This window comes from Aethalodelphis obliquidens, unplaced genomic scaffold, assembly GCF_003676395.1.
Source record: "Aethalodelphis obliquidens isolate GAN/ISIS:26980383/991018 unplaced genomic scaffold, ASM367639v1 scaffold28, whole genome shotgun sequence".
NCBI lineage: Eukaryota > Metazoa > Chordata > Mammalia > Artiodactyla > Delphinidae > Aethalodelphis > Aethalodelphis obliquidens.
This window is the reverse complement of record NW_020837972.1, coordinates 18,583,356-18,606,577: the sequence shown is the minus strand read 5'-3', so window position 1 is coordinate 18,606,577 and position 23,222 is coordinate 18,583,356. Positions and strand designations below refer to the sequence as shown.

General features: G+C 60.1%; 1 protein-coding gene across 33 annotated transcripts in view; it reads left to right on the top strand.

Moving 5' to 3' along the window:
* The window catches only part of NCOR2 (nuclear receptor corepressor 2), a 222,291-nt gene that overhangs the window by 166,032 nt on the left and 33,037 nt on the right, over positions 1 to 23,222 (top strand). For 26 of the 33 annotated variants that reach the window (XR_003436770.1, XR_003436769.1, XM_027125072.1 and 23 more), the window contains 5 exons: positions 7,203 to 7,350; positions 11,131 to 11,181; positions 12,307 to 12,934; positions 20,304 to 20,424; positions 21,271 to 21,427. Coding sequence is in view for 31 of the 33 variants with exons in the window: in XM_027125072.1 (XP_026980873.1) it covers positions 7,203 to 7,350; positions 11,131 to 11,181; positions 12,307 to 12,934; positions 20,304 to 20,424; positions 21,271 to 21,427 (1,105 nt within the window). In the remaining 2 variants the exon portion in view is untranslated. The remainder of the gene's footprint in view (positions 1 to 7,202; positions 7,351 to 11,130; positions 11,182 to 12,306; positions 12,935 to 20,303; positions 20,425 to 21,270; positions 21,428 to 23,222) is intronic. The other 7 variants (XM_027125102.1, XM_027125101.1, XM_027125084.1 and 4 more) reach the window with 2 other exon arrangements.

Below are 23,222 nucleotides of genomic sequence, written 5' to 3'. Positions count from 1 at the left end.
CGTATGCAGAGGCAGAGGAGCCCTAAGTCAGCATCTCCCGCACTCCATTTGAACTCAGTCTTAGGGCCACCCCGGGGGAGGAGTGGACAGGTCAGGCAGCAGCCGGCCCAGCCCTGGCCTCCAGGGCATTGAGAAGAGGCACGGACCTTCCCTCCTCCAGGAGCACAGACGGGGCAGGCTCGCCTCACTGAGCCCGTAAATGGTCTCCACGGAGAGGCCGCTTCCTCCGCAGCTGTTACTGGGAAGCGAGGGCCATTTGGGGGTGGCTTGTTTTTCTTCTTTTCCTTTCCTTTCCTTTTCCTTTCCTTTTCTCTCCCTCCCTCCCTTCCTTCTTTCTTTCCTCCCTCCCTCCCCCCTTCCTTCCCTCCTTCCTTCTCTCTCTCTTTTTCTCTCTTTCTCTCTCTCTCCCTCCCTCCCTCCATCCCCCTCCCTTCCCCCTTTTGGGCACACTTGTGACATGCCAAGCATTGTCACCATTTCAGATCTGGGGAAACTGAGGCTCAGCCAGGCTCATAAACAGCTGGCTTGGGCTTTGCACCCACAACTACGTGACCTGAGGACGCATGCTTTTAATCGGCGGGCTGCATATTTCCTTGTAGATATGAAGGTACAAGAGGGGGACGCACAGCTCTCCACCCTCCCCGTTCCCCCTGATTGGGCTGCTTGTGCACCCTGTCCTGGGAGGCTGAGTTGCTCCCCCATGGAGCCCGCCTTGGTCCAGAGAGGACGAGCAGGCTGCCGAGGTCACACGGCATGGCAGGCGGGCCAGGGACAGGATCACCCTCTCTGAACGCTCCTTGAGCACTGTGCAGAATTTAGGGGCACCCCTCCCCAGCTCCCCACCCCCACCCCAAGCATCCTAGGCCAGAGGGGGACGCTGTGCCCTGGCCCTGTGGTCAGGGCTGAGGCTGGCCGCCAGGTCTCCTTCGGCCAGGCCCCTGCCTGTGCCCGTTCCCCGTGGTGTCTGCTTAGGCTGTGCCTCTTGCCCTTTCCCCGCCTGCTGTGCAGTTGGTTCCCGGTGCTCCCTGAGCTTCAGGCAGGGCCCCCTGAAACACAGGGAGCTCTGCTTTTTTCTAGAGCTTTCAGGACTCTGGTTTCGGCAGGGTGGAAGGCTCAATGAGGGCCAAGGCCGAGGAGCGCCTGTCCGTAACGCTTGCTGAGATCCCGCAGCGCAGATAGGATCCAGCTCTGTGATGGTGGTGCTGGCCGTGGTGGTGGTTGGATGGGGGCGGGATGTCGGCCTCTACACACCAACTCAGGATTAACTGGGCTGGGAGTGCAGCCCTGAGCATCGCCCCAGGGACAGAGGGATCTTCCTGCTTCATCCCCTTCTCCCTCTGACCTGTCCTCCCTGCCTCTCCCCTCCCCCCATTCCCTGCTCAGCCCAGCCCAGCCCAGCCCAGCCGGTGCCCACACACCAGCCCGCTTCGCCCAGGCTGTTGGGTTACAGGTATCTCCTCTCACAGCCTACTGGCCCCCACCTCACTTTCCAGGTTTCCTTGGGGCACGGCCCTGCTGCGCCCCTGGGTGCCCCGAAACTTGAGAGGGTGGGTCGGGGAAACAGATTCCAGCCAGGTGGATGGTGCAGCCTGGGCTCCAGGGCGAAAGTGGGGTCAAGCGCCAGCTTCATGACTTGGCACCTGTGTGACCTCGGGCAGCGGCTGTACCCCGTGAGCCTCAGTTTCCTCATCTGTAAAGTGGGAGAATGATAGCCTTTACCCCGAGAACTCAGGTGAAGAGCGAATGAGTTACCACATGTAAAGGACTGAGTGCCTGCCAGAGGGGGGCGCTCCATGGGGGTTAGCTGCGCTAACTACTGGTAGTAGTATCAGTATCATCATTATTTTATTTTAAAGCCACTGACCCCATTCTTCTCAGGGGCATTCAAGGTGCTCTCTTGAATAATGTGTGCAGAAACAGCCAGGGTGGGGACTGTGGGCCCAAGACACCCAGGTTCAAATCCAGATTCTGCCACTTCCTAGCTGTGTGACCTTGGGCAAGTGGCTTGGCCTCTCTGTGCCTCAGTTTCCCCACTTCTGAAATGGGGATAATTCCCACCTCAAAGAGCTGTTGTGGGAATGATTCGAGTGAATGGGTGTGAAGTGCTTAGAACGGGGCCTGGCACGTCTCTAGTGCTACTAAGAGAGAGCCGTAGTGGCATCATTGGTAGCAGAGGTGGTGGCATCAGTAGTGATGTGCCCATGGCCGCCAGATGCCTGGCGGCTTGGGTGCCGTGTCTCCCTTGGTTGTTAACTGGGTGTAGAGTATGCCTGCTCCTGGATTGCCTGAGCGATTGATTAGTCGATGGATTGATTCATTCACTCGCTCATTCAAAGAGGCAGCCGAGCACGATGGTATGGAGTAGGGCTCTGGGCTAGAGGGCCCACACCCCAGCTCTGTGGCCTCCTGGCTGTCGCCCGCAGGTTCGTGGCCTCAGCACTCAGCCTCAGCTGCCTCCTCTGTAAAAGGAGGTAAGACCCAGGCCCACTCATCGGGTTGCTGTGAGCAGCAGAGGCTGCCAGCCCCGGCCCTCGGTCTGTGCTCAGTAAGTGTTGGGCGTTATCCTTATCACACACTCAGCCAGCCTTTATTGAGCGCCTACTATATGCCAGGGAAGCAATGGCAGGTGCCCCGGGTATACGTGTGGGTGGGGTTTCCTGCTGGGCAGAGGAGCTGGGTCTTTCTTTAATGGACAGTGGGAGCCATTGAAGGTTTGTGAGCTGAGGGGTGACCCAGCGTGGGCCGGGCTCGGGGTGGATTGTGCTGGTCTGAGTGAAGTGTAGCCAAAGCTGATAGAGACGGTCGTCCTCCTTGTCCCCAGACTCTGAACATGCCGGTGGCTGGGCAGCAACGCTGGTGGGCCGGGGAGGGGGCATGAACAGCAGGGGTACCCCGAGGCCCAGGTTGGGCCCCTCCCCCAGACCCCCGAGGTCGCCACCATTGGCCCATCCTCAGGTGAAGATGCTGAGGACAGGAGGGAGACACCGCAGAGGGGGTTTGAACCCAAGTCTGTGGGGGCCCCTGGCTTCCCTTCTTGGACCCATACCTGTATTACTGGACGGGGCTCCCGCAGAACTCTACAGAGGCTGGGCCTGCTGGGAAGCAGGGGACCAGAAGGTGGGGGCCGGTGGGCCGCGTTCTGAGGCCAGCAAACAGGGGAGCCTTGCTTGTCACTTGTGGACGAGAAAGGGCTGTTGGGGAGAGTGGGACGGGTTCTCGTTCCCTGCTGACAGCGAACGAGCGGACTTAGGTTGAAGGCTGCGGAGAAAGCTCAGTGAGGGATGGGGGACCCGTCAGCCTGGGTCCGTCAGTCCTTACAGTGGCCACCCGTGGTGCCTGGGTGAGTTCCCTGTCACTGGAGAATGCAAGCAGTCCTCACAAGATGCTGTCCCACACCCTCCAGACCCTGGGAGGGAGACAGGTCCTGGTGATTCCTGCTGGCCGGGCCCCGTCTGGAGCTCAGGAAGGCACGTCACCCTCGGCCAGTGAAGGAAGCAGCGGGGGAAACAGAGGGTCAGCGGGTGTCCCCTCCTGCCTTGCACCAGGCCTGGCCTGAGCGTGGCTACGGGCGACGTCAGCAGGAAGCAGGATCGGGCGGGCAGGCGGAGCACGTCCCAGCGTTATGTAACATTTGGCACCAGTGACTTCTCCAAGGTTTTCCCTCCCCCTCCTAATGACCGAAGGTTACCCTTTTCTCCCATCTGTGAATCCAGGCTCTCGGGCTCAGCTTCCATGTTTCTCTGTCTCTGTCCATCTCAGCCCAGGCCCCGCCTTGCCTTGTTTTCCTCTGTTGCCTCTTGCATCTGAGGCTGCACAGGCCTGCAGAGAGAGATGGTCAGACAGGGAAGTACTTGAACCTGACCTGCATTGAAGTCTGGGCTTCTTGACCCACGAGCTGTGTGATCTTGGGCAAGTGTCTCTGCCTCTCTGGGCCAGCGTCTTTGTCTATCAGGTTCATGCATCTAAATTAGTAGTTACAGAGTGTCTCTTCTGTGCCAGGCGCTGTTCCAGGTGTCCTGGGAATACAGCTGAGAACAGACAAAGATGCCTGCCCTTGAGTTAATTCTAGTTCTAGAGACAAATTAACTCACAGGTAATTTCAGATTGTGGTCTGAAGATAGATGAGGGATAGTAGTAGAAAGTGATTGATGGGGAATGAGATTAGCTGATTTTGACAGGGTAATCAGGGAGGACCTCCCTGAGGAGGTGATGTATGAGCAAAGCCCTGATGGAGGTGGGTACGTGAGTCATGTGGGTGTCTGGGAGAAGGCTGTCCAGCCAGAGAAGTGACGAGTGCAAAGGCCCTGTGGCCGGGGCATTGTAAGCCCATTTGCTCAAGAAGGGCAGTGTGTTTGTAACAGACCAAGGAGGGTGAGCGAGTTAGAGAGCTGGGCGGGGTTCAGATCTAGATCGCACTGGACTGTATGGAGTGGGGAAGACTTGGGTTTTATATCAAGAGGTTCCGGGAGCGTCTGCAGAGTTCGAGGTAGGGAGTGGCATGCTCTGATTCGCAGAGTAGATGTGCAGATCCAGTGAATTAATAAGTAAAGAATGCTTGGCCCACAGTAGGTGCTTAACAGACATCAGCTGTAACTACCGATACTACTATCGCCAGCATCTCCTGTTCCATACACATGCCCCAATCTTGAGGTTCGGGGCCACGTGTGGAAGGGTTTGGTATGATTCCTGGGACACCAAGTCCCAGCCTCTGAAACCCAGAGCCGGGGGTTTCTGGTGTTGACATCATACTCACCCCACTTGGCCTGAGGTGGCCTGGGCTGCTGGCTCAGAGAGACCTCAGGTTCCCAGCAGGACATGCATCCCAGCCAGGCCCATAGGAGCCCCCGTTCCCTGCGAGGCTCCGAGCATCCCCCCACCCCCCGGGCAGCCAGTCGCCTGCCTCACCCAGCTCCAGCATTCGAGTGAGTCCCTGTCTGCTAAAGATAGATTGGGGAAGAAGGGGGATCCCTCAGCTGCACCCACAAACCCACAGGCCGCACAACTTTCTCATGCCCCCGCGAGCTCCAGCGGGGGGCCCTCCGGGAGAAGCTCGGGGTTTGGGACCGGGGTGCGCCAGCCCCCAGAGGCAGGCGGATGGTGGAGCTGGGCGTTCCCACAGTGGTCCCGTGGACATTCGGCAGGGTGGGGCTGTGGTCCTGGCCGAGTGCTGGTGACGGAAACCGTGACTAACGGGCAAACAGACATTTCCCTCTTCCTCCCCGAATTCTGAGCGGCTGCACCCCGAGGTCCCCCGTTTGCTCAGGAAGAAGGCAGGACAGGAAGTGATCCCACCCCCCAGGCAGGGGCTGGGGACCCCTGAGGCTTGCGCCCAGCCCTGCGGGGTGAGGGGCCAGGCTGGGCAGGGCCGGCTGGCGCCTGGAGGTGATGGAGCATCTGCCCGAGGGCGGGCTGTGCTGTGTTTTCACTCACGCACGGTGATGGTGGCTTTCTCCTGGGGGCCGGGGGATTGGCGGAGGGGAGGTGCGTTAGTTTCCTGTTTCCTGTAACAAGGCACCACAGACTGGTACAGGAACATATCCTCTTGCAATCCTGGAGGCTAAGAGTCTGAAATCAAGGTGTCGGCAGGGCTCCGCTCCTTCCGAAGGCTCCAGGGGAGGCTCCTGCCCTGCGCTCCCCGCTTCTGGGGGTCCCAGCTTCTGGGGGTGGCCTGCAATCCTTGACGTTCCTTGTCTTGGGGGTGCATCCCTCCCCTGGGTGCCTCTGTGTCCAAATTTCCCTCCTCTTCTAGGGACACCAGTCATTTGGGATTTGGGGTCCACCCTAATCTAATATGAACTCATCCTAATTACATCTGCAAAGAGCTCATTTCTAAGAAGGGTCACATCCTGAGGTTCGGGTGGACGTGAACTCTGGGAGGAACCGAGTCAGCCCAGCGTGAGGGGCTTTGCTGGGAGCTGCTGGCATGTCTGGGAGCGTTTAGGTTCCATCTCCTTCCTCAGGGACCCCAAAGGGCTCAGGCTGCGACCCCTCCCGTCACACCAGCTGTACTTGGGCGGGTCTCCTCTTAGGGACCAGTCCACTCCCCTGGGAGCCCCTGGTCACCTCGGACCCCCAGCACACTCTGCCTCCACATATACCCCGACTCTGCCGACCGTGTGTTCAAGCCCTGGACGCTGCCCATTCAGTCACTCAGTAAGTCAATCAACACTTTCTGGCTGGCTCAGCATGGGGCTAAAGAGACACCCTTCTGGAACCCCCGGCCCAGTGCGGTGCAAAGACGGGAGCTGTCGAGGAGGAGTGATGATGAGCTGGGGGTGGGTGCCTGGCCCCATGCGTGGGGAGCAGGGCTTCTGGGGACTGGGGGAGGCGTGGAAGGAAGTGAAGGGCTGCTCAGCGAAGGCCTTCTTTCTGTTCCTTGAACCACCCAGCTGGTTCCACCTCTGGGCCTCTGTACTTGCAGTTCCTTCCACCTGGACCACTCATCCAGAGCCTTGCCTGGCCAGCTTCTTCTCACGACTCAGACCTCAGCTCAGATGTCACCTCCTCCGAGAAGCCTTTTCCTTGCCCCGCCCTTGCATTCTCACCCCACCCTGTCTGTCCCTCTCAGCAGCCATGCCCCCCCACCTCTGAGTCGTCTTTTTAATTGATGTGTTGATTGCTCATCTCCCCGACTAGGTGGCCTGTGGGGCAGGGACCCTGTCTCCTCATTCGTCGTGTATTCTCAGCCCCTGGGGTGCCGTGTAAAGACTGGTGGGGTGAAATGACATGCTGCCCAAGCTAGCCTGTGCCCCGGGGCTCAGCTGGGGACAGATGAGGCTGCAAGGAAAAGCTTCATTCATTCATTCTCTCCAGTGTACTGACCGTGCCTGGCAGTGTGTCCTCCAGAGGGTGTGGTCACTGCTCTGGCTAGGACAGCTGGCAGGGCTGGAGCGATCATGGGGGGCTTCCAGGCAGAGGCAGTCCTTCCTCATCTGTTCAGGAAGGATGTCTGGGCAGCCTATAGGCCAGGTTGTGCCCCAGGTGTATCTGGGGCATGATGGAAGAATGAAGCTCTGGGTAAAAATAACCACTGGCATGTCTGGCCATGCAGTGGGGCACGAGGGGGGAAGGGCACCCTCAAGACCACGTGGATGGGATCACTGTCCCTTGCAGCTGTGGCAGGCCTCCGGCAGCAGGAGTCCCCGGGCTGACAGCCCAGGCCCTTGCCCTGGCCCTGACCAACTGCTATCCCTGTGCCCTAGGAGAAGGAGAGGAACGCACGGAGGAAGAAGAAGAAAGCACCAGCTGCTGCCAGTGAGGAGGCTGCCTTCCCGCCCGTGGTGGAGGATGAGGAGATGGAGGCGTCAGGCGTGAGCGGGAACGAGGAGGAGATGGCGGAGGAGGCAGAAGGTGAGGGTGGGCGGTGGGAGCTGACCTCTCCCAGAAATGCCTGGGTGCTACCGAGAAGGAGCCTGGACGCCCCAAGAGGAGAGCATGATGGCGATGGTGGTGATGGTGATGGTGATGATGATGATGGTGGTGGTGGTGATGGTGATGGTGGTGATGATGGTGGTGATGGTGATGGTGATGATGATGGTGGTGGTGGTGATGGTGATGGTGGTGATGATGGTGGTGATGGTGATGGTGGTGGTGATGATGGTGGTGATGATGGTGTTGATGATGGTGGTGATGGTGGTGGTGATGGTGGTGATGATGGTGATGGTGATGATGATGGTGATGGTGGTGGTGATGGTGGTGATGATGGTGGTGATGATGGTGATGGTGATGGTGGTGGTGATGATGGTGGTGATGGTGTTGATGGTGATGATGGTGGTGATGGTGGTGGTGGTGATGATGGTGGTGATGATGGTGTTGATGGTGATGATGATGGTGATGGTGATGGTGGTTGTGATGGTGATGATGGTGATGGTGGTGATGATGATGGTGGTGGTGATGATGGTGATGGTGGTGGTGATGATGATGGTGGTGGTGATGATGGTGATGGTGGTGGTGATGATGATGGTGGTGGTGATGATGGTGAAAATGACAGTGATAATGATGGTGTCAGTGGCAACAATAATAATGGTAATCGGCATCTCTGCGCCCACAGGACACTTGTCCATTCAATCCTCCTGACCCCTGTGAGTTCAGTCTTGTGCTTGGTGACCTTACACGTCCAGGTCGCATCCAGCTCTGGTGACGCCTGTTACCTTGCCCAGCACCTCTGGTGTCACATTTTAGAAAAAGAAAGTTTATTTTTGAAAATGGTTTTTTTTTAATTTTTTTAACCACACTGTGCTGCACGCGGGATCTTAGTTCCCCGACCGGGAATCGAACCCGCGCCCACTGCAGTGGAAGTGCGGAGTCTTAACCACTGGACGGCCGGGGAAGTCCCTGAAAATAGTTTTTTGACCTGAAATATTATTTTACAAGTTGACTGATATAAGTACAACCAATACCGTTGGTCGATAAGTATTCAAAAGTTATACAATTATGCTTCATTTTACTCCCGAGTGTCTCGATGATAAACTGCATAGCCCCCACTTTCTGTCAGCGGGCACTGGGGCTCAGGGCAGTTACTCCAGGCACCCCAGGTATCACACAGATGCACCGTCTACCCTGATCTTAGATGAATTCTCCCACCAGGTGAGGGCCGCTAAAGAGAGGGCGAGAATCAGTCCTTTAAATTGCAGCGGCCGTTTGGCCCACTTCTCAAAAGGAGGATTTCTGACTGCACGAGATGGGCGCCTAACTTAGAGCCCGGCCCCCACGTAACCTGCGGCTCCGCCATGTAATCAGTGTTGTAGACTCGGGAGTTACACCAGGCTGCCCGACACCAGGCTTGCACCCCTGGTCACTGATCAGTCTGCCTTTGGCCCCCGCCCCTCTCTCCCTTTTCCTTGGTCTACACCAGCCCTCAAGGCATGACACCCCTGAAGACCCCAACCCCCGCGTAGCGGAATGTCCCTGCCTCTCCTTCTGCCACCTCCCCGGCCAGAGCTCCCCAGCGGGGCCTCAAGTTCTCGGTGAAGGGAACCTTTTCTCCTCCTGTCCGTGCCAGGGTTCCTTCTTGTCCCTCCTATCTGCCTGTCTCTGCATTTAAACTCCCAGACTTCTGCCAACGTGTGAGGAAAGTGTGAATCACCCCCTGGCTCCGTGAACAAGACATGCAAATAAACTCAGGCTATACCAGCCCGCAGTGTATTCACCAGCCTGAATCCTGCTTCCTGGTTGAAAATGGAGAATCAAGCCATTTGGTTATTACTGTCTTACCCTGGGGATGGACCTGGGGGGGTGAGTCTGGCCTCCTTGCCAGCCTTGGGTCTTTCTAGCCCGAGCTGACCAGAGGCCTGACCAGTGTCTGATGGGAGGCTCCAGACCCCTCTGCTCTGTGCATTCTGGGTCTTGTGTCTGTAGCCAGGAAAAGGGAGCCTAGGGAGCAGAAACGCAATCCCCTCATTAAATATCCATCCGGGCAGGAGGCAGGCTTGGTGGGAAAGTTAGAGGAAGCCAGTCTTCGGCTCAGCATTAAAAGCAGAACAGGCGCTGCCCAGTGAGAGAACTGTGCGGTGGTGAGCTCCCTGTCACTTGTAAGGTTCACACAGCCTATCAAGGATGGGGAGAGAGGCATTCTCTGCTGGGTAGTGGGGCGGGGGTGCTGGTCTGGCTGAATCCAAGGCTTCTGTGACCACCTGATGGCTCTGTGCACATCAAGGAGGCAGTTTAGAAGATCCTGCCCAAAGGCACAGGGTGATGTTCCCATCTTACAGATGAGGAAACCAAGGCCCAGGGAGAGGAGAATCACTCACATGGGGTGTCACGTAGGTGGTGGACTTGGAATCTGCCAGTCCAGCCGGCATTCGCTGCGTAACTCTGTCCCTGTGACCAGGATAGGGGAAGTGAGGTAGGTTCTGGGTTAGGGCCTGAGGTCACCACGATGGAACCTTCTGGAATACCACGCCAGCCCCAACTGCACTGCAGACCCCTCCCTGCACAGGGCAGGCAGCAAGTGCCTTGTCGTATCCAGGGGGGGAGGTGAATCCAGGGGAGGGAGGAGTGATCCATTTGGCCCCGTAGTGTCCCTAGTAAAGATCGTGGTCATAAGAGCAACAGCCTTGAGTTATTTCCTTTAATTGTCACAACAGCCCAGTGGATGCTGTCATCACCCCATTTTACAGATGAGGTCACTGAGGCACAGAGAGGTTACCCAAGGTAACCAGTTGGCCTGTTTGGGGACCAGGATTCAAACTTGTCTGGAGTGCTGATTCTCAGGCCCCACCTGGACCTACTGAGTGAGAAACGTTTTGGGCGTGGGCCCAGCCATGTGAGTCTTCATGGCCCTCAGGCTCTCTCGGGTCTGAGAACCCCTGACGGAGACAGACAAGCCTCTGGGTAAGAGAGAGAGCCAGGCGTGAACCGCCCTCTTTGTAGATGAGCACACGGACTCTGGGGCGAAACCACTTATCCAGGGGACCTCAGCGCTGGCCCCCTCCATCCTGTGGTCTGATGACGTGAAAGGAGGGACTGACATTGCCGGAGTCAGAAGGCAGGGGCAGGAACCGGTGGTTAGGGACACAGGATGTTGGGGTCAACCCCCTCCTGCCTCCACGCAGTGTGGCCTGGGGCAAGTGACTCAACCTCTCTGTTTTCTCATCTGAAAAGGAGAATGGTGATCACCTCCAACTTAGAGGTTATTGAGGGTGAGATGAGTCGTGTGTGTGAAGAGCTTTGCCCGGAGCCCAGCACCCACCGAGCGAGCCCTGTGTTGCTCTTGTTGGGATTATTATTTCTGGAAGGGATGGCCTTTGCTCTGGGCCTTAAAGTGGGAGAGGCCGGGGGTCTGGAGGCAGTGAAAGCTGAGGGAAGCGTTTCTGCAGGGCACCAGCAACCCCTGCTGACCCGGCTCTGCGTCTGAGGGGTGAGACGGGGCTGGGCAGCCCCAAGGGCCTCTCCCCCAGCCCTGCCCACCTCTGAGGCCAGCACCTCCCACCCCAGGACCCTGGAGCCAGTGACTTGTCCAAGGGCACCCAGGAGTGTTCAGGGGTGAGGGCTCTTGGGACAGGGCTGTAGGTCCTCCTGCTGCCTGCTGGGCCCTGGGCCCCTTTCCCAGCCCTGCCTGGCCACCCAACCTCCCACCCCACCTGCTGCTCATGTCACCTCGCTTCTAACCCTTCTCTCACTTCCTTCCAGCCTTACACGCCTCTGGGAACGAGGTACCCAGAGGGGAATGCAGTGGCCCAGGTACGAATGTGGCCAGCTGGCCGTTGGGGGCGGGGGTAGGGCCTGACCAGGGCGGGGGGCATCCCAAGGGGGCCTTTTCTCTATGAGGGGCCCCACCTCTGTGAGCACGCCTCTGCATGTGAGCACCACCATTTGTGCTGCCGCCACCTCTGTGCCCCCTCCTCCGCGCAGTGTCTGTTCCCCATGCCGTTCCCAGGCTCAGTCGTGCAGATTAGTGTGCTGGCTTGACTGCTTGGTTGATTTTTCATTAGTGTGTTCACCTGCGACGCTTACCCAGTTTGATTTCCCCAACAGGAAGTGTGGAGGAGGGGGGTTTCAGATGTGCCCATTTTGTAGAAAATGGGGAAAATTGAAACCCAGGAAGTGACAGGAGCGGTTGTTGAGCCCAAAGAGCCAGGCCTGCCTGGAGCTGAGGTCCCCTCTCCCTTCATCTATACACACGTTCAGTCATTCGATGGATACGTATTGTGCCCCTGCTGTGTACCAGCCCTGTGGGAAATGGCTGGGGGATGCAGTCGGTGTGGACCCTTTCCCCGGGGGCTCCTTCGAGTTCACTGGCCCCATTTTATGTCATCGTGTTATGATGACAGCAGGGGTGATACGACAGCAGACAGTTACCAGGTGTCACCCTGTGCTGTCACAGCCCCTGTGGGGTGGGAACTGTTCTCCCCACCCTGCAGATGGGGAAAGCAAGGCTGGGAGGCCACCGGTGTTACCACGGCCAGGCCACCAGCCGGGGCAGAGCCAGGGTTTGCAGCCCAGATGAGAAAAAGGAGACCCCAAAACAAAGGCCTGCAGCCCTGGCCGCCCCCAGCCTGACTCTGTGGGGTGCGGGCCGCCCACCCGGGGGGTTGGAAGTTAACAGGTTGCTGGGCTCCAGGGTCAGCAGGTGGAGAGGGCGGCCAGAGGAGGACAGGGCACTGGGAGGGGCCGGCGGGGGCGCTGCCCAGGCGTGTGGGAGCCTTAGGGCTGCGTGGTGTCAAGCGATGGGGTCGCAGCGCCCTGAGCTCCTGCCTGGAGCCAGGGTGTGCAGTCGGGGCTGTCGGGGGGCCGTGGGGAGGGCCGGGCCTGCCTCCACCCTGAGCCCCTGGCACCGCTCACTCCATCTTCACTGTCCCCGCACAGCCACCGTCAACAACAGCTCCGACACCGAGAGCATCCCGTCGCCCCGCACCGAGGCCGCCAAGGACACCGCGCAGAGCGGGCCCAAGCCCCCGCCCACCCCAGGCGCCGATGCGCCACCTCCTGAGCCCCCCAGCCCGCCTCCTGAGGACGCCCCGGCCCCCAGCGAGCCCGCCCCGGCCCCCGAAGCCGCCTGCCCACCCACGACCCCACCGGCGCCTGCCTCACCCGCCGCGGCCCCTGCTGTGGTGCCCAAGGAGGAGAAGGAGGAAGAGGCAGCAGCCGCCCCCTCGGCTGAAGAGGGAGAGGAGCAGAAGCCGCCTGCGGCCCAAGAGCTGGCAGCCGACGTGGGCAAGACAGAGAAGCCCGGCGAGGTGGCCCCCTCAGAGCCCATCAAGAGCGAGCGCGAGGAGGAGGCTGCCGAGGAGGGGCCCGACAAGGTCAAGGGGGGCGCGGAGGCCGCAGCCGAGGCCACACCCGAGGGGGCGCCCAAGGTGGAGAAGAAGGAGGGCGGCGGCCCTGGGGGCAAAGGCCCCGCGGCCAAGGGCTCGAGCGCCCCCCAGGACAGCGACTCCAGCGCCACCTGCAGTGCCGACGAGGTCGACGAGCCCGAGGGCGGCGACAAGAACAGGTGAGTGGGCTGCCCGGCTGGCGGCCTCGTCGTCTCCCTCGTGAACGCTTACTGATCGCCACCTGTATACCGAGACAGCAGCGCACGAGGCCACGTCCACGCCTGCCCTCGGAGGGAGAGGAGGCCGCCACTGAGTGGTCTGGACGCGGGAGCTCCGTGGTGGGAGAGGGCAGCGTCGGGGGCTTGGTCCCCCCCAGCGGTGGCCTCTGAGCTGAGCCCGGACGGGGAAGGAGGAGCCACAGGGAGGGCCAGGGGACGGCGTGCTGGGCAGCGTGGGTTAGCGTCCAGAGCCGCCGCCACAGAGGACCGCCCCCCAGTCAGAGCGTGGGCAGGGCCGTGCCTCGCGAAGGCTCCTTCCTGCCTCGGTGGCGCCGGCGGTTCTTGGCTCGTAGACGCATCGCTCCGTGGTCCCGTGACGTCCTCCCTGTGCGTCTGTGTGCCCTACTTGCCCTTGTGCTCTAAGGACACCAGTCCACTGGATGAGGGTCCCCCCTAAGGACCTCATCTTAACTTGGTCACATCTGCAAAGAGCCTGTTTCCAAAGAGGTTCACGTTCACAGGTACTTGGCTGTTTGGACGTGAACGTATTGTGGGGGACGCAGTTCTCCCCTCAGCACAGTGGAACAGCAAGTGCAAAAGCCCCGGGGTGGGGCTGAGCCTGCGTGATCCAGGCCCTGAGTGGCGGAGCGGGGCGGGGGGTGGGGGGGGCAGCTTGGAAAGAGGCAGGGTCAGCAGACCAGCCCACCTCGTGCAACCCTTCTGGCTGGGTGGGCGGCTGCATTTTGCCCTCAGAGGGAGAGAGCCTGAGAGAGTTGGGGTATGTCTGCCTCAGTGTGTTGGGAGGGGGCAGGGGGTTAACGGGGGCCACAGGGGCACAGGGATACGTACAGGTTGGAAGGTGGCAGCAGCCGTGTCCCAGGGGCTGGTGAGGCTGGTGGCGGTGGACACGGGGGAAAGTGGCAGATCCCGGGATCCTTGCTGGTTCCTCTTCTGCCCGCGGAGGGTCCCCGAGACCCCCGACGAGAAGCAAAGCTCGTACATCCCACTTAGGGCCAAACGTGGGCAGCGGAGGGCAGAGCTGCGGAGATCCGCTCCAGCTCACGTCTGGGCGGCTTGAAGAATTCAGCGAGGCAGGCCGGCCAGTTTTATTTTGACTGAAAACAGTGCAGTCTGTTTTCTCTCCTCTCACGTCTCTCGGAAAAGTTCTGGGCGGCACGAGAGGGAGGAAAATCTGACTTTCAAACCCGACCTGTTCCCCAGGAGCCGTTTCCTCTGCCCCACAGTTCACCTCGGGGCGTGCGAAAACGGCAACTTCTAGAACGTTTCGTATGAAACGAGGACTTAGTTGGTCAGAGCTCTCTGGGTCCCCACGTGGTCCACAAAAGCTGGTGAGCCACGTCGTCCTCTGCCTCCTGCGTCCAGGGGTCCCTGGCGGGACCCTCACCCCGCTTGTGTGACCCTTTGATAAGCAAAGGCCTGGACAACAGGTTTCTGAGGGCGCAGAGGCCCTGAGCTTCCTGCCCAGAGGGCGCAGCTTGGGAAACAGTGCTCGTGGCGGCTCGGTCTGCCCGGGAGGGCCCTGGGCCAGGGTCTGGCCACTCGGCTCACTCTTTGCGCCTGGGTAATGGGGTCAGGGCGGGCGGCTCCCCACCCCACTCCTGCTGGCCGCAGGGACAGAGTCATGGAGACACATGTTTCTGCTCTTAGTGGGGAGAGCGCTGAGCTCATGGGACAGCCACGCTGATAAGCGGCCTCCTGGAGTCTGTGTTTCGGGTGCACACGGCCTGACGGGCTGGACGGCTCAGCGGCTTGGCCTGGGTCCCGACAGCCCCCCGCACCTCTCGGGCCAGGCCTGAAGCCCCGCAGCCTACTTTCAGCGGCCCCCCACCCCAGCCCCACCCAGGGACGTGTCCTTCCCTCCCCGAGCTGGGTCTGGCTTCCATCCGCTCTTCCTGCCTGAGCGGCCAGCATTCGATCCCTCGGGAGCAGGGGCCCTGGGCTGGGAGTCAGGACACCTGGTTTGTCACGCCCTCTGTGACCGAGGCCATTCCCCCGGCCCCAGGGTGAGGCTGGACTCAGGCCAGCCTCCCGACCTCTTCCCTCCCGGGCCACAGCCACACAGGGCCGGGCAGGCACCGGAGGACGCAGGCGGGATGCGTCAGAGCGCGCCCTGGCAGCCAGCGCCTCCCGGGAGGGCCGGCGGGATGGGTGGGCCCCCAGGCGACCCCCGGTCCTGGCCTCCTGCCCACAGCCCTCCCTCCCGCCTGGCAGTCCCGGCGCAGTGAACTGGGCGTCCCTGGACAGACACAAGATGCATCTCGTTCTGGCCCGTGCCCGGACGACTTGGGGAGGGAAGATCACATCCTGCTTTTACTCTCCCTTACTCTCTGCCAGGCGGCTCCACCTGGGAGTCTTCTTGGCCCACAGCCAGAGACACTGGCTTTGATTGCAGAGCCTTGAGCTTGGCGGGCCCCGCCTGTTCCACTTCCCAGAGAAGGTGCCTGGGCACTTTCCGGCAGGGCTGGGCCTTCTGAAAGTCCTTTCTCTGGACCTCAGCGTTTTCACGTATAAGATGGGTGTGGGTATCCCGGCTTATGGGCTTCTTGTCAGGATAATGGAGTTACGAGCCAGCCTGGCACTTTGGAGCTGCCCTCCTTTGCAGCCGCTTCAGGCTGCCCGCACAGGTCACTCCAGGAGGAGGCTGGAAGGCGGCTTCTTCTGCTGAGCCCCTGGAACTTTGAAAGAATGTAACAGCAATTTCTCCTCTATTTCTTTATTCCATAAATGATTAACTGGGCACCAGTGTGTGCCATTCTGGGCTCAAGGGGTGCCGGGAACAGGACAGACGAGGTCCTGGCTCCAGGGAGCTTACATTTTAGTGAGAGTGACTAGTACGGAACTGGAACAGTAATGGAATAAAGGGAATGCTCTTGTGATAAGTGGATGATGGAGAGATTGGGGGTGGGGGCAGCGGGAGGGGCAGTCAGGGAGGCCTGTCTGAGGAGGTGACATTGAAGGATGATCAGAACACGTAGTGTGAGACATGGAGGGAAAGCCAGCAGTGGGAACAGCCAGTTCAAAGGTCCTGTGGCCACATGAGCTATGTTCAGTAGACAGCAAAGAGGCCTGTGGCTGAGTGTGGAGCAAGTGAAGGGAAGAGGGGAAGGCAGGAGAGGAGGCCACAGAGGTGGGCAGGGACCTGGCCCGACCTGGCTCCACAGGGCCCCAGGGGTCGAGGTAAGGAGTGCACTTTTATCCTGGGAGCACAGGGGAGTAACATGACTTCGTCTGTGTGGACACCTATCCCAGCAAAGCGATAACGAGAAGCTGGGAAAAGGGGGCTCAGCAGAGAGGGGGCTACTGCTGCAGGACCCAGAGTCCCCTGTGGCCCCTCCCCTCCCCCAGCCCTGGTCTTCCAGGGTGGGAAGAAAAACCACAGGAATGGGAAGGTGCCCGAGCCGCTCAGCGCCAGGCGCCGTTCTCGGGGCTTCCCGTGTTCCACCCACAGGACAGTCCTCGGAGGGAGCCACTGTTCTCATACCCATTTTACGGATGAGGGGAAACTGGGTGAGGCACAGCTGGTTAAGTCATACGGCCAAAGGTGGGATTTGAACTGGGAGCCAGAGCCCTGAATACGGGGTGGTGGGCGGGACCCTGGCTGCTCTCGGCCAAGTTGCTGGCTTCCCCCGCCTGTCCCGGGTCACGTGCACAGTGCCAGGCTCCGAGAGCCCCTACCCTGCCCAGGCCTCCAGGGAGGAAAATAAAAGCCCTGTCTTCCAAGAAGACAAAGGAAAGAGAACAGAGGGAGGGCGCTGCCACGAGGAGGCCCCTGGCGGTGGTGCTCGCCCACCGTGGACGTGGGATGAGGGGGTTGGGGGCCACGTGAGCACCAGGCATCTTCCCGCTCCCCAGTGGTGGGGGCTCGGGACCCTTGGGCTTGTTGAGGACCTGAATCCAGACCGTTGTTCTTGGATGCCGCCCTCTTTTTTTTTTTTTTTTTTTGCGGTACGCGGGCCTCTCACGGCCATGGCCTCTCCCGTTGCGGAGCACAGGCTCCGGACGCGCAGGCTCAGCGGCCATGGCTCACGGGCCCGGCCGCTCCGCGGCACGTGGGATCTTCCCGGACCGGGGCACGAACCCGCGTCCCCTGCATCGGCAGGCGGACTCTCAACCACTGCGCCACCAGGGGAGCCCCGGATGCCGCCCTCTTTACCGTGAGCTGTCAGGCTGTCATCTCGTCCACTGTGAAGTGCTGTGCCCATGGCCGCAGTCCCCACTGAGCTCCTGCCTTGCTGGGTGAGGGTTAGGGGGGACTCAGGAAATCCTGAGGGGTCTGGACCTCTGTGCTCGTACCCACCCCCCCAGCTGGTGCCTGCTGAGAGCATTCGAGGGGCGACCCCTGCCCCCTCCAATCTGACTGCCCCCTGTCTGGACGAGAAGCCACCGGGAAACCGAGGCAGGACACAGGTCTGAGTAGGAGGTCCTAGTTCGCTGACAGAGTGAGACACAGACACTTTGCTTATTTTATATGTATCATAAAAGCATATTTTGTGTCCCTATAAAATTATATTTACAAAAATATGAAAGTTTATATTTTAACTTTAAAATCTGCATTTTAGAGTAATTTATATGGCAAATAATAGTATAACATTATTACTTTATTGTTTGTAGAAAGAGTACAGTTACTATAACGAACCCTTGGTTTCATGGCTGGCAAGTAGTATATTCTTTATGTTTTCCTTGTCACAGCTTTACTGAGACATAATTCACGAACCACACAGTTCAGCCATTGAAGTGTGTAGCTCAGGGCTCTTAGTACATTCACAGAGTTGTGTAACCATCACCACTGCTTAATTCCAGAACATTTTCACTGCCCCAAAAAGAAACCCCAGACCATTAGCAGTCATTGCTCATCCCCCACCTGCAGCCCCCGGTCCGCTAATCTCTCTTCTCTGTCTGTGTCCATGGACTTGCCTCTTCTGGGAATTTCATAGAAATGGAACCATGCCGTGTGTGGCCTTTGGCAACTGGCTTCTTGCGCTCAGCGTCGTGTCTGAGGTTCATCCATGTTGTAGCCTGTGTCAGCCCTTCACTCATTTGTGGCTGAATAGTATTCCGTTGTGTGTGTGTATATATATATATCACATTTTGTTTATCCATTCATCTGTTTTGGGCCATTTGGGTTGTTTCCACCTTTTGGCTCTTGTGAATAGTGGCTGCTGTGATCTTGTGTGAACGAGTGTTTGTGTGGATATATGTTTTCGTTCTCTCGAGTATATGCCCAGCAGTGGAATTGCCCGACCCTATGGTGACTCTGTTTCACCTTTTGAGGAACTGCCAGTGTTTTCCAAAGTGGCTGCAGTATATTCCTTTTAAACTTAAGTCTACAGATGCAAGTTGGTTTAAACGGACATTGGTAATTTGTTGCGACGGGTGTGTGGGGCGGTGTTTGGTGACAGTTGAAGCTGGAGGTGGGGAATGCAGGACAGGTGATAACATCAGTTCTCAGACCTGGTCAGGGTGCCTTGGCCCGAGGGTGGTGGGCAAAACGGGGCTGGGCCTGAGTCCGGGGGAGCAAGGACGGGCAGCCACAGCAGGAGAGGCTTCAGGGGGTCCTCAGAGTGCGAGCAGGGTCTGGAGAGGTCGAGAGAGGTGAGGACGGCAGCGGGGGGTGAGCCAGGTCGGGAGGACCGTGGAGACCAGCTGAGCACAGAGAAGTCAGGCCGACCTCTGCACCCGGCGCCAGCTGCATGCCATGGGCAGCGCCAGTGGGCGTCGCCGAGACTGACTCCGCTCAACTGAGTATGTGGCAGATGCGGCCGGGGGTTAGCGCCCTCGGGACTGGCTTGTCACAGGTTGTGGTCCCGGTCACAGGCCATGGTCTCACTGCAGAGAGCAGAGGGCACCTCAGCTGCACATCACCCGTCTGTCCTGCTCCATCTGCAGGAAGCAGCCGTGTTCTGCTCTTTGCTGGGTGTCCGGCAGCCAGCACTGGGTGGCGTGAGCTGCGTCCTGGTGGTCATGGATGTTACCTGGAAGGCAGTGGCTGTGCTTACAGTCTGCATGTGGCATCAGCCAGGATGGTCACAGTGCACACCAAGGGCTGTACCAACAGGACCCTCTGGCTTTGGGGGCCTGGCCTTCGTTGTGCCCTCTGACTGAATCCAGCCCGCAGCCAACGCCTTTGTGTGTCCCGTTTGATCATCTAGCCAGCTCCGGCGCCCTGCAAGCAGACATTGGATTCTGGGTCTCCAACCACGCACCCCAAGCACAACACCAGGCCTGCTGTGTATTCAGCAAGTGCGGGTCACAGGAGGGAACCGAGAGCTGGGCCGGAGCCAGGCAGCCCCGGTGGGTGGGTGAGGGGTTCTGAGGCTGCAGCAGACCCAGCTCCTGGCCTAGAGACTCTCATTCTAGCTGGGGAGGCAGACAGGGATTGTGGCAGGACGCTGTGGTCAGTGCTGGCGAGTTCTGGAAATCCCTGAAGACTTCCTGAAGGAGGTGACACCTGTGAGCAGCTCTGGAACCACACCCCAGGGCAGGCTTTGCTCCGGTGTCCCAGACACTGCACCTCTACACTGGGGTGACGCTGTCGCTGGCATCCCACTGTGTTTCAGCCCCCCCACTCCGCCACCCCCCCGACACACACACCGTGCACCCTGTGCAGGTGCGCTGCCCCATTCTGCATGTCCGCATCAGACAGACGTGACCTTGCTTTAGAGGACGAGGCGCCTGCAGGCCCTGCTGAGCACCACAGCCCCACTTAGGGCTGCTGGGCGGGCCGCATACACACTGACCAGCCCTCCGTGCAGAGCCTGTACCTCCCACTTTAGCGCCCCAGCAAGCGGTGTGCAGGCGAGATGCCCAGTATCTCAGGTTGCATTTGGGCTGAGTGGGGGGCTCCCCAATTCTGGTCTCCAATAAGCAAGGTCCTCTCAGTGCCACGCCCCAGGCCCTAACCCTGGTACCTGAGCCTCTCCTATCTGGGTGACGGATATTCTCCCTGAACCTCCCAAGCTCCCCAAGCCTTAAGCTGGTTGATTCTTGGCCTTTCTGGCAGCTTCCAAAGGGCCGAGCGTGGTATGGGCCCTGAGTGTGGGTTTCTCTGGGGCTTTCCTTGCCTTGGGCTGTCTCAGGAGTGTTTGATCCTGGCTGGGCCTCTGGGCCGGGGTGGGAGGGGTCTTGGCCCCTTGTGAGGCCTGCATGGACCAGAGGAAGGAGGGAGGGAGGAGACCCCACCGTGACCCCAGGCTCCTGGGCCCCGTGATCCTGGACCTTCGCCTCTCTCTGGCAGCCCCTCCGGCCCCGTCATCCAGGCTGGAGCCAGGAGGCCGGGAGCCCGTGGGCCTGACGCTAGTCTCCCCCGCAGGCTCCTGTCGCCACGGCCCAGCCTCCTCACTGCGACCAGCGACGCCAGGACCAACGCCTCGCCCCAGAAGCCGCTGGACCTGAAGCAGCTGAAGCAGCGGGCGGCCGCCATCCCCCCGATTGTGAGTCCTGGGCCCCTGCGACCTCCGCCTCCTGTTGGGGGGACGGTAGACCTGGCCGGGCAGGCGGGGCCCCCGCACCTGCAGCCTGGCTCTGCCCGCGTCTCCCGTTCCCTGGGGAAAGCCCCATGGAGACAGGCGCGGAGGCTGGGGGACTGGCGAGGTGTCCGCCCTGGCCTCTCTCCCCACCCCGCCCGCCGACAGTTCTCCAGGGGCGCCCAGACCTCGCAGAAAGCTCCCCAGCCCTCTGTCACGGCTCCTTGGAGCGGAGGGCGGCGCCCCGCAGTTACCGAGAGGCCCTTCGCTGGGGGAAGGAGGGGAGCTGGAAGATTCTTCCCCAGGCCCGGCAGGAGGACCCTCAGAGGTGCCCCTTACTCATGATGGCTCAGTCGTGGCCAAAGCCGTCCCTCTCCGAGGAGGTGGGCCGGGCCTTCAAATGCTCTGGTCTGGAAGGCTCTGAGCTGAGCAGGGCTTTCCGAGTGAGGGGCACGAGGTGCGCCAAGCCACGCTGCCCACTCCCCGAGGCCGGGTCCACTCCCATTGGTCAGTCCCGCTCCCTCTGAGACCCCGAGCGATTTGGGGAAGGGGGAGGGGGCTGGTGGGGAGGGAAACGGGGGCTCCCCCATCCATGGCTGGGCAGCTGGGATGGGCGGGCACACCCCCTACACTCTGCGCAAAGCCCTACCCTCCTGGCCCTCAAGCCGCGTGCCCTTGGGCACGTCGCTGCCTCCCCCTGGGCCTCAGTTTCCAGGCTGGTCCCACGCAGGGGGCCTGGAGGGCTTTCCCTGATCTCTGTGACCTGTGGACGGACGGGCTGTGAAGATGCTCACTCCTCCCGGCTTCCCTCAGCAGGTCACCAAAGCCCACGAGCCCCCCCGGGAGGACGCGGCGCCCCCTGTTCCTCCGCCACCGCAGCACGTGCAGCCGGAGAGCGACAGCCCCCAGCAGCCCAGCAGCAGCCCTCGAGGCAAAAGCAGGAGCCCTGTACCCCCTGCTGAGAAGGAGGGTAAGTGTGTGCTGGGGGCCCAGGGAGTACGGGGGAGGGGGGCAGGTGGGTGGGCGTAAGGGGCCTTTGCGTGTGCGGAGCAGCTCCTGCAGACTCCAGGGCCGCAGGGGCCCGACAGGCCAAGTAAATGAGCGTAACATGGTGGGGCGAGGCAGTGGGGGGGGTGGGCACCGGGGCAGTTGGAGACGCCTGTTCTTTCTAAAGTGGGTGCATGTTGGCTTCAGTCAAGAGTCACCATGTGGTAAGACAGGCCTGGGGTTGTTCTTCCAGAGAAGCTAGAAATCCATCTTTTCATGTGAAATCTTCGGATTTCTCAACATTGGCAACTTCTCAAAATTTTCAAAAGCACCGTGCGTGTACGAAAACAACGTCTAGGGCTCAGTTTCTGGTTCCATGTGATTCAGTCCACACATGAGCTTCTAGAACCATGAGGCTCAGCTCCGGCTGGCAGCCACTCTGGGGCCTGGGCAGGAAGCACTGCCCCCCTCCAGCTTTCACCCTGACCTTATTCCCGGCCAAGGTCGCTGGGTTCACTGGGGAGCCAGTGAGGTGATTCCCCGAGCAGCTGCGTTGCAGCAACTGCTGGGCCGGCTTTGTTGTCACCACGTGAAGTGCGAGGTCTGGAGGCAGGTGGGGCGTGGCTTCTCATTCTCTGGATCCTCTGTCTCTGCCCCTCCCCCACCGGACCCAAGAAGTCTCAAGCCTGTGCCCCAAAGGGACACCCGTCCCAGACCAGCCTGGCACGTCTCAGGCACTGGGGGCTGACCCCCCAGAGGCTCCCCCCCACGCTGGGCTAGCCCAGGCTCTCCTGCAGGCTGCTCTAGGGGTCTGAGGGCAGCAGGACCCCAGGCCATCCTCCCTGACCGACGCAGCCCAGGGACAGGTGTGGGCAGCCAGGGCCACCTGCGTGCCCACCCCCGGCAGCCTCTGGCACGGCGTCCCGCTTTCTCTAGAAAGCCGGGTGGCCCTCGGCCGTGGGCCTCCCTGAGGGCGGTACTGTGTGCCGGAGGACAGGGCAGGGCTGTCCCTGAAGGAGGCCAGCTCCACACTTCACAGTGACAGGGCCTGCCAGACACTCCCCCGCTGATCAGCCCGCCCTGCCGGCCGCCTTCACCTGCTGCAGGAAGTCTCAGATGCCACCCACACGGGTGGGCACGCATCCTGGCTGGCACACAGGCCAGCTTGTGGCCACGGGGGCCAGGACATTGGTTGGACACCCACGATCGCCAAGCACCGTGCCAGGCAGCGGGGGTTCGGCAGTGGGCAGGACGAAGTCCCTGCTCCGAGGAGTTGCTGCTTTTGCAAGAGGACGTTAAACAGGGGGACACATAAGGAGGCAAGGTGACCTTAGGCTGGTTCATGCAGCGAAAGAGACAAAACAGAATGAGTGATGAGGGGCTCAGGGAAGGGTCTCCGTGAAGAGGAGAAGGCAGTCGTGGGAAGATCAGGGGGAAGGGCGTTCAGGCATAGGGAACGGCACGTGCAAAGGCCCTGGGGTGGGAACAAGCTTGATATGTTGGCGGAGCTGCCGGGAGGTCGTGGTGGCTGGGGAGGGGGTAGGATAGGAGGTGGGATAGGGAGATGGGGGACCAGATTGTGTAGGGCCTTGTAGGCCATGGTACTGTGGGGATTTTGTCTTGGGTGCAGAAAAAGCCTTTGCTGGAGGAATTTTAAGGGTGTGTGTGTGTGTGTGTGTGTGTGTGTGTGTGTGTGTGTCTCTGGTGTGTGTGTGTGTGTGTGTGTCTCTGGTGTGTGTGTGTGTGTGTGTGTGTGTGTGTGTGTGTGTGTGTGTGTG